Source organism: Conger conger, chromosome 3 (genome assembly GCF_963514075.1).
Source record: "Conger conger chromosome 3, fConCon1.1, whole genome shotgun sequence".
NCBI lineage: Eukaryota > Metazoa > Chordata > Actinopteri > Anguilliformes > Congridae > Conger > Conger conger.
This window is the reverse complement of record NC_083762.1, coordinates 76,966,666-76,976,788: the sequence shown is the minus strand read 5'-3', so window position 1 is coordinate 76,976,788 and position 10,123 is coordinate 76,966,666. Positions and strand designations below refer to the sequence as shown.

The 10,123-nt window shown below is 42.7% G+C and overlaps 1 protein-coding gene across 1 annotated transcript; it reads left to right on the top strand.

The window, feature by feature from the left end:
- The first annotated feature begins 6,917 nt into the window (after nucleotides 1-6,917).
- On the top strand, nucleotides 6,918-9,902 carry LOC133123849 (class I histocompatibility antigen, F10 alpha chain-like). Its single transcript, XM_061234481.1, has 5 exons — nucleotides 6,918-6,925; nucleotides 7,974-8,219; nucleotides 8,329-8,613; nucleotides 9,169-9,441; nucleotides 9,605-9,902. Exons 2-5 carry the CDS (start codon nucleotides 8,090-8,092, stop codon nucleotides 9,745-9,747), a joined length of 831 nt encoding a protein of 276 aa, XP_061090465.1. The 5' UTR covers nucleotides 6,918-6,925; nucleotides 7,974-8,089; the 3' UTR covers nucleotides 9,748-9,902.
- Nucleotides 9,903-10,123: the final 221 nt, after the last annotated feature.

Sequence of the window (10,123 nt, the reverse complement as noted above, 5' to 3'; positions counted from 1 at the left end):
TTGCACGGCAGAGTAACAGAAACCGCATGAAATTCAAAAGAGGAGAAGGAGAGAGATGAGGAGAAGACACTAGATCTCCATGAGGATGAGATTCGGAGACCTGTGCCACCTCCTCTGCCAGAGGATCTGGGTGTGTGGGAAAAAGAGAAGGCAGAGGAAAGGGCAGCCGGGGTGGCCGTGTTCTCTGGTGAGAGCCACGTTTCAGTTAAAGCAAGAAAGTCAAGGTTGAGGTGGGAGGCATAGGCTGATATGAAGTCTGCTTTCTGGACGGCGGACTGGCAGTTCCAGAGGCCACCAGCCACACAGAGATCAATACCAGGGGATCTGGGAGGAAAGATGAGGTTGGAGATATTCTGCCCATGTTGGCGGGAGGCGAACCTCCTACCTGACTGGGACCTGGGGAGAGGAGAGAGGACAGGGATGGGAAGGAAACACATGGAGGGAACTAGGGAGGACAAGAGGAATACTACACAGTGGAATGAGGGCAGGCAGCAAAAACAAAATCCAACATCAGGCTCTCGGACAACCTGGATGGACACCCGTAGATAGACACCCCCGACTTTGTACACCTGCGACTTCGTACGCCGAGGCAAGTAGCCGAGGCTGCCGCACACAGCTGCCGCTGGTGCGCTGCACAACTGCTTAAATAACACTGACGCTGAATACAGAAAATGCAACCAACCCACTGCAGAACAATAATGCACACTGAAGTGAGTTCAGGTGTGCCAGTAATAATAGCCTGAGCAGGGTGCAAAGTATTGGCTCCTCCTACAACAAAAGCTGTGGCCTGCCAGCCAGTAAAACAATAGCCGAACTTAATAGCCTAGCTTACCTGAGAGAAACAAACACTGAATCTAAATAAACACCACTTGTAATAGCTAACAAACAAACAAGTATACAACAGAACACTATAATGACAACTAAACTGAATTTAGAATCACAAATAAATCCCTTTAAACTTGAGCTGGTGTTATCTTCCATTTCAATTCTATTTCTAATGTAATTTGGAAAGTGAGGGTGCAGATGTCATGTGTACAATATCCATTAATTTTTAGGAATGGTTTATGTGTTTTTTTAAATTGTGGGCTAGAGAATGAATGATTCTTAAATGAAAGGACACAATATGGATTTGATTCCTTTATTTTATCTGCAAATAGATTTTGCCATGAATGTTTACGAAAATACCGAAAATACCTAAAATAACGTTTTTGCTCTTTTAACCAGGCCCACTCAGCCATTGTTAAAGTAAAGTTTGCGAGGGGAGAAATGGTGCAATTGAAATTGCTAAATTTTGCTTAATCCGTAAATATACTACTTAATGTTTGTTCATTAATATCACTGTCAGGGGTAGTTAAATGTGATTTGGACGTATGAGTTGATTGATCTGTTTGTGTTTGTCCAATGTGCATTCATTACTGTGCTATTGGACATTTAAATTAATTATTTCCTTTGTAGCTTGTGGACTTCTATGTTCCTCCCTGCATGGTGTTTCAGTTTGTGTTTCCACATTAATTACCTCTGTTTTATTTATTTGTTTAAGTGAGCTAACTTTCACTGCTACAGTTTCAATACTTTTGGTCTCACCTGTTATTATATAGCCATGTTTTTGTGGTTGAACATGTACATGGCAATTATGTGAGTTACAAATAAAGCACGTAGAATCAAAGTTGCTACTATTTGCTAGTCCTACACAGTCAAAATGGAACCATTCAGCACATATATCGCAAGCTAACATTGGACGTTTACTTTTATTTGGCGAGTTGCAGAGGCAATAATGCTTTGGTTTCCTTTGTCCATGAATTTTTTTACATGACATTACATTATTAGCATTTGGCAGACGCTCTTATCCAGAGCGACATACAGTTGATTAGACTAAGCAGGAGACGATCCTCCCCTGGAGCAATGCAGGGTTAAGGGCCTTGCCCAAGGGCCCAACGGCTGTGCGGATCTTATTGTGGCTACACTGGCCGCCTTCAATTTTTACCCTTCACTTCACTTCACTTTTTACCTTTTTCCCATTCTGTTGAGGGGTATTTAAAGCTCTTGTTTTCTCTTTTTCGTTTTACGTTTAAGCAGTCTTTGCTTTCATGTGTCTGGTCTATGTCAATAATTTGTGTGTGAGGATTGTGTTCGTTTTGCACAGATGTGTGCATGGTTTTCTGATCCATTTCAGCTACAATATCTTTAATATGATGTCGATTCTCTGCCCAGATAGTACGCAAATGAACTATACTTTTTCTAAAAAGTTTGGGTTTGCTGTGAGGCCACTTTAACAATTTGGCTACTGATCCCCAAAACTGCAAAGAATGCATGTCTGGATTTGTCAATTTTATTAGCCTAATTGAGTTAGCAATTACATTATAATCCAATTGATGCACAGGACTACCCCCTTTTAATTTGTTGGGCAGAGAATTTTATAAACAACACATGGAGCTATTGCAAGGAATGTTGAAGCTACACAAATTTGAATATAACATTAAATCTACCTCAGGCCAGCGGTATAAAGCACACCGTAGCAGGCTTGCGAAGTCCTTCCCAGCTTCCTCGATGGTGCGGCTCAAGGTGATATTGTTGCCAGGAGCCAGGACACAGACAACGTCTGGGGTTCTGGGCAGTTCCAGCGCCATAACCTCCTTTTTGAGTACAGCCGCACTTGCACCAGGAGTGCAGCTAAAACCGAAGGAGAGGCATCCTTTCGGCATGGCCACAGACCCATCTACGAAGCCCCGCAGATGGGAATCTCCAACCACCAGAACAAACTGTAAAATAAAAAAATCCAAGCAGTTGGAAACAAAGAAAAGAGAAGAGTAAAGAAACCTATTACAATCTCTGCTGGCACAACAGTCTTGTTGTAGTGTTCCGTTGCAGGAGACACAGGACATTCCGTTCTGGACTGTTCCGTTGCAGGAGACACAGGACATTCCGTTCTGGACTGTTCCGTTGCAGGAGACACAGGACATTCCGTTCTGGACTGTTCCGTTGCAGGAGACACAGGACATTCCGTTCTGGACTGTTCCGTTGCAGGAGACACAGGACATTCCGTTCTGGACTGTTCCATTGCAGGAGACACAGGACATTCCGTTCTGGACTGTTCCGTTGCAGGAGACACAGGACATTCCGTTCTGGACTGTTCCGTTGCAGGAGACACAGGACATTCCGTTCTGGACTGTTCCGTTGCAGGAGACACAGGCCATTGATTCACCCGGTTTCGGAATCCCGTCCCAAGCAAGAAATCTGCCATTGCTAAACAGAGTAAAAGGTGAATATAAGAATATGCACAAGAAAGGAAACCTTTATTGGACAAAACTCAAAATTCAGAAAATTAGTTTCCAATTAGCTTCCAATTTCACATTGTTATTTGCACTGACAATGTTTTAATTATGGGGCAATGCACTATGGGATTTCTGTCTCTCTGGCTCCAGTGCTTTATGCCAAGCAACTATTCTGGATTTGTAATGTTGTACATGCATTAAAAGTACAGTTGAGAACATTTTCAGTAATTGACTTAGCACCAAATTAATAAAAAAAAACGAATGTAGATTTAGTCATTTATTTACTGATCTGATCAATTTCTTTTCAGGACCAAGCAGAACTTACAAATCACTGCCCAGCAGTAAGAACTTTCTAGTTACCATAGTAACTGTTGTTGCTCTTTCCAACTGTCATTTTCAATTCCGCAGCATGTGAACTGGACATTTTAACTTGTGATTGCCTTTTTTCATACGTGAAAAAAATGTCCATATGAAATAAATAATTGGTCAAATTGCCTCATTTGCTAAATTACATTTTCACATTTCACTGACTTTTAAAGATTTGAAGAACAATATTGACAGGTTGAAATAAAGTATGTGGCTTCAAATAGCAAAGAATAGCTTTCTCTGTTTTCTTCTAATAAGTGCTATTTTTTCGAAGACTTCAAATGTTGGGTGTGCACATGTTATTTTTTAAAGTGATTTTTCCAAAAGGGTAATAAAAATTCACATACAGTTTTGTTAACAAATTACCATAGAAAATCAAGCCTGTGAAAAATGTGTAAATAAAATTAAGCTATCTTACCTGTTTGATCAAACGATGATGAAAATGGTCCTCTTTGTCAAAAGGGTAGTTCACAGGTACAAAGCAAAAGTTCTGAAAATATTAGATCGCCAAAGTTCTGACAGAAGGGGAACGCAGAGGTCCTGAATGGCATTAGCAAAAACAGGCTTTATATAGTGAGGAACAGAGCCCTTCCCTTCAATGAAAAAAAAAAAAAAAAAAAGGAAACCCTTTGCATTCTAGGAAATGTACGGCCTCCCCACACTAGAAACACATCAACAATTGCTCGGAACAGGGTTTTGCAGAAAGGACTGTTTCGTATTAAAGATATTGGTCCAACTAACAAATGTATACCCCCTTTCATTTTGAAACTATTTATAGTTTTTGAGTTATGAGCTATGCAAATGAGTTGGGTGGCAACTGACAGTCAATAGCAACGTATGGCCACCCCACACTAGAAACACAGCAACAATTGCTCGGAACAGGATTTTGCAGAAAGGACTGTAGAATATTAAAGATATGGGTCCAGCTAACAAATGTATACCCACTTTCATTTGGAAACAATTTATAGTTTTTGAGTTATGAGCTAAGCAAATGAGCTGGGTGGCAACTGACAGTCAATAGCAATGACTGCGTATGGCCACCCCACACTAGAAACACAGCAACAATTGCTCGGAACAGGATTTCACAGAAAGGACTAACTAAGGTTTAACCAAACTCTAAAAAATGGTATCAGAGGACACCTGGCAGATGGTCTCCCGTTCACAGCCGCACCCTGCTTCACTACTGGGCAACGCCACCCTCAACCACCGGCAGCTCCCCAGCCCTCCTGATGATGGGTCGTGAGCTGCAACCATGCCGGCAGCAGCACCCTGTCAGAACGCCAGGGTTGCAGACGCTCAGCATCGGATGAAGCAGCGGTTCGACAAAAGACGGAGGGTGAAAGCGCCTCTCTTTACAGTGGGGGACTGGGTCAGGATTCGCCGCCCCAACAGGGACCACAAGCTGCTCTCCTTTTGGTCTGCACCAACGAAGGTCACCGCTCAGCTGGGACCAGCCACCTTTCGTCTGGCTGATGGGTCAAGGTGGCACGCAGGCCGGCTTCGAAGGGTCACAACGCCCCCCATCGTGGACCCAGGCCCTGGGGAGGACCCGGCGTCTGCATTTGGGGACTTTGCTTTCCCTGATGAACAGCTGCAGGGCCCAGCCAGTCGCCCACCTGAGCCGGTAGAGCCCGAGATTCACCCCGAGGCTCGTCTGACCGGGGTCCGTGTCAGACCGAGCTATCTGAAGGACTATATCACCAACTGGTGAATGTTAGTTGAAATGTTCAGACAGAGCATAGTCTGTTGCATGGCAGAATAATCCACATGACCATGCTGGTGACTGGTAGTCTACCCAGTTCACCTAGAGTGGGAATTGTTAGTTCAGCCCTGTGTTCTTCTGGGTTCCCTGTGGGAGGGGGGTAAATGTTATGTATGCGTCACACCAGTGTGACTGTTCCTTTAAGAGGCACGGGGAAGTTGAGTGACGTACCAAGAAGACATGTGCTGTTGCTGTCTGTAGGACCCCAGAGGAAAGCTAACATTTACAGGTACAAAGAATGGGGGAGCAAACCGGCCGTTTAACTAGACATTGCCAATCAAGTGAAAACCCCGCTGGCAAAATAACAGGAAAACTAACAAGAAAAGAAAGTTCTGTAGCGGTCTATGCTCATAAATGGGGTTAAACCAAATATACAGCGGGTGGCAGTTGCCTCTAAACTAGTGGGCTAAACACACACTCCTCCGTGCGTGAACATGTAGGAGGGACCGCGTCTTACCGCGAGCAAATGTTCCTCAAAATACCTCCAAACCAGTACACACGAACTCGCCTACAGAACGCAGACGCAACTGCATACACGGTCTTTATACAACCGGGATGGGACAGGGCAATGATGGATTGGCCGGGTTGAAATCAGAAAACGGGACTGGGAGGAGGAAGACAAAGACTCCAGAGTGAAGATGAAATACAGACACCGCACACAGCGAAAACACATTTAAAAAACTGTCTGACACAATGTGGCTGAAGATGATAAACAAATTAAAGAAGAGGCCCCCTAGACTACATCTTGGGTAACTGATGACTAAAGATTAAACATGCGGTGAAAGGCGTTTCAGAAGTGCGACGGGGTTTGTGGTTTCCAGCTGTGCTTACTAGCGCAACTTCGTTATTCTTTATACAGTCTATGGTTTGAAGAGGCGAAACTTAATTTTTTTTAAATGTTCATCGTTCATACCTATTTATTCATTTTCTTGCTCTCTGATATTGTTCAGCGCACTGGCTCGGGTAAGCGACGTTTTGTCGCTTTCACATACAGTATATGTCCGACTGGTTCTTTCAGACGTTTTAGCGTGGATGTAGTTTGGATGTAACTTAAGTTTTGAAATGTTTATCGTTCACAGCAATTTCTTTATTTTTATTTTATTTTTTTACTTCCGCAGATTGTAGATTGTAACCACCTTGCTGTGCGGCGGCACTGCTCCCCACTGCAACATCATTTCCGCAGATTTTCAATGATACTCTCTTTCTCAACGTCAATATTGGTTGGTGGCTACAGTGGGCGTTATGATCGTAGCCGGGCCTATAAACTCTGGAAAGTCACGGTTTAGTGTGGTTGGGTTTGAAGACGCGTAACTTAAGTTTTGAAATGTTTTTCGTTCATCGCAATTTCATTATTTTCTTACTCTCTGTCATTCTTCGACACACTGACTCGGGTAAGTTATTTTATTTATGTATGGATCGGATCCGATCTTCTGTGCAACGTTTTCTTTCCGCTAGTCTGAAAGACTATTATGGCGTGTCTCGCCTGGAGTTTGGTAATCTGTCATTGTTCAGCGCACTGACTCGGGTAAATTACGTTTGTAACGGACTAGCGTGGATGACGCTAAACGTGACATTATTTTCTTACTCCGTCATTGTTCGACAACATACAGCTGAAATGTCCAAATACTTGACAAATTAATAATTCCCTCCCCGCTTCTCATTCTTAAAGTCCCTATTGTTAGGTCCCATGTAGCTCATGGTTCTCGACGCCATTTTCTTGCGGTTTTCATTTGCTACATTCTAGCAAGAGACTGCTACAAAACCCTTGGTTTTGAGGGTCTATATTTATATGTAGACCGTTTTCCTTGCAATTTGGACATTCAAGTTATTAAATGTTTATCGTTCATAGCCATTTATTTATTAGCCATTTTCGATTTTGACACAGCTGTAACTCTGCTTCGTAGTACGGGAAACCCCGTAATCTCGCCTTTATATCCTTCCACATTCAATGCATTTTATTTTAATTTGCACTGTAGTATATATCTGCTGTCCCCATTGAAACCAAGTGGAACAGTGACACGGACATCGTCAGTCCGTCCTACGAAGAAAAGGAGAGCCAGGAGACACTTTAGAACCATGGTCCTCCCTTACGGAATGAGAACACACTGCAGTAATTTATAATGATATACTTTGTTAAAATCAGAGAGCCATATAAAAGTACATATGCAAATTAAAGTGTGTTTCACATGTAACCCCCCCAATTGAAAATTGCACCCTGAAAAAATGAATAATAAAAAAAAAGAATGAATGCAAAACCCTGTTATTTTGCCAGCGGTGTTTTCACTTGATTGGCAGTGTCTAGTTATACGGCCGGTTTGCTCCCCCATAGACCGTTTTCCTTGCAATTTGGACATTCCAAGTTTTTAAATGTATATCGTTCATAGCCATTTATTTACTTTCGATTTTGACACAGCTGTAACTCTGCTTCGTAGTATGGGAAAACCCCGTAATCTCGCCTTTATATCCTTCCACATTCAATGTATTTTATTTGAATTTGAACTGTAGTATATATCTGTGCGCGTGCGTGCGTTTTTACATGCGTTTTCATTGTTTGTTTCTTTTGCGGCGTACAGATGAGGTGCACTCCATTTTAGGCACCTACACTGCGGTGACCCGTTCTGAGTTCACTTCAGTTCTGTGGCTCGATGGCGAAGCAGTTGACTCCTACAGCAGCGATGGCGCGGTCATCATGCCCATGCGAAACTGGATGCGTGAAGGTGACGGCCATGATCTGTGGAACACAGTCAGACGCCTCAATATGCAGCAATGGGACAGAGGCAGAACTGCCATCTTAAATGACAAAGGAATTCAAATGGCTGGTGAGTGAGTAGCCCTATATTTGAGCTTTAAAAAAAGAAGTAATATATTAAAGTTAAAGTTCCAGTTCATGGAGGTAACTGCAGCATTGCATACATCCGTTTGTTTCAGGTGCTGCCGTCCTGCAGGGGAGATTCGGCTGTGAGATCGAGCTAAACCCGTATTTAAGAAATAGGAGGATCTTTGCACAGTTCGGATGGAATGGAGAGGACTTCCTGTCCTTCAACATCTCCAGGCAAAAGTGGGAGGCTTCAGTGGGATCTGCTGTCCCCATTGAAACCAAGTGGAACAGTGACACGGACATCATCAAAAATACGTCATTCTATGTAGACTTCCTCTGCGTGAGAAATGTGATGAGAAGTTTGTCCTACGAAGAAAAGGAGAGCCAGGAGACACGTTAGTACCATGGTCCTCCCGTACGGAATTAGAACATACGGCAGTAATTTATAATCATATACTTTGTTATTTAGCAGCTATACAGATGCACTGATCTTACTGTGTGAAACAGCAACCTTCCGGGTCGCAGTCATCGTACCTTAGCCACTTGGCTATGCTACATGCTGCTCTGTATTATAAAAAGATGAAATATTTTACCAAGATATCAGAATCAGAACTTGGCAATATTTAGAGAATTATTTGAATTACTGCAATACAAAATCAGAGAGCCCCAGATAGTACATATGCAAATGAAAGTGTTTTACATGCACGCTTCCAAATGATTGTTTTTTCTTGCTTCTTTTAAAAAAAAAGAAGGATGGTACTTTACTTAAAATGTGACCTTATTTTCCAATGGTTTTTACGCCGGAAACCAACCATTTTCAAAATGGACACACAGTACAAACAGCCTGAACATTCAAACATACAAATGCACATTTTCATTTTCATCATTACCCCAAAAAGGCCTTTCCTCATGCACAGGATATTAAGCCTTTTCCTTTTTTGCTATTTCAGCTCAGCCCACTGCTGCATTATTCGCTAAGAGATACCAGAACACTGGGAAGGTTATTCTTACCTGCCTAGTTTCAGGATTTCGCTGCATTAACATGACGGTGGGGTTTTATCAGGATAAAGACATCTTGGCTGAAAAAGATGGCGTTTTGTCCACTGGGATCAGACCGAACGGGGATGGGACCTGCCAGCTGAGAAAGAGCTTGGACATCTCAAACAGCACTGAGGAGTCCTATAGCTGTGGAGTCCATTTTAGAAATCTGACGGTCAAATGGGGTAAGTCCACCGATTATAACCTGGTTTAATTTCATGTTGACTCGCCAGACGAGATGAAATGAATAGTACTGTGAGAACAAAATCATGACCACTATTATAGTGTGGCATCATACATTAGTGTGGCTCTCAAACTAACCTATTCATGTACTCTTTGCCTCCGCAGACGGGAAGATATGGGACCTGGCTGTAGACCATAGCAAGAGGCATCACTACTGGTTACTAGCACTTATAGTGCTTTTCATTTTGATGCTGATGCTCATATGGTTCACAGCTGTGAAACAGGACAAATTCACCAAGGAAGTGTGACCCTCGCATCTTATCTTGCAGTCACACTGAGGGAATTGACTGTGACAACCACCGCCAGTTTAAATCCTCTGCCGATGTGATCTGGATCTTGTGGCGCTGCCAAAATATGGCAGGATCTGGTGGATACACACACTCATGCAGCGATTGGCTGCCATGCAAGGCACCAACCAGCTTCTCAGGAGCATTTGGAGGTTTGGTTTCTTGCTCAGGGACTCTTCGACAGGCGGGATCGAAAATAAAAGAATTTATTTTGTTTATTTATTCATTTATTTATTTTCAGAATTCATATTCATATTAACTGCATCATTACAAGATTAGCTATCTCAAAATGTTAGTGTTCTGTATTTTTGAGAATAGCCCAACTCTGATGACATGG

Bases quoted from the DNA above. Each gene is read 5' to 3' on its own strand.
- LOC133123849 (XM_061234481.1), top strand. From the start codon at position 8,090: ATGCCCATGCGAAACTGGATGCGTGAAGGTGACGGCCATGATCTGTGG. The intron at 8,220-8,328 runs GTGAGTGAGTAG...CGTTTGTTTCAG, and splicing joins CAAAGGAATTCAAATGGCTG to GTGCTGCCGTCCTGCAGGGG. The intron at 8,614-9,168 runs GTTAGTACCATG...TTGCTATTTCAG, and splicing joins AAAGGAGAGCCAGGAGACAC to CTCAGCCCACTGCTGCATTA.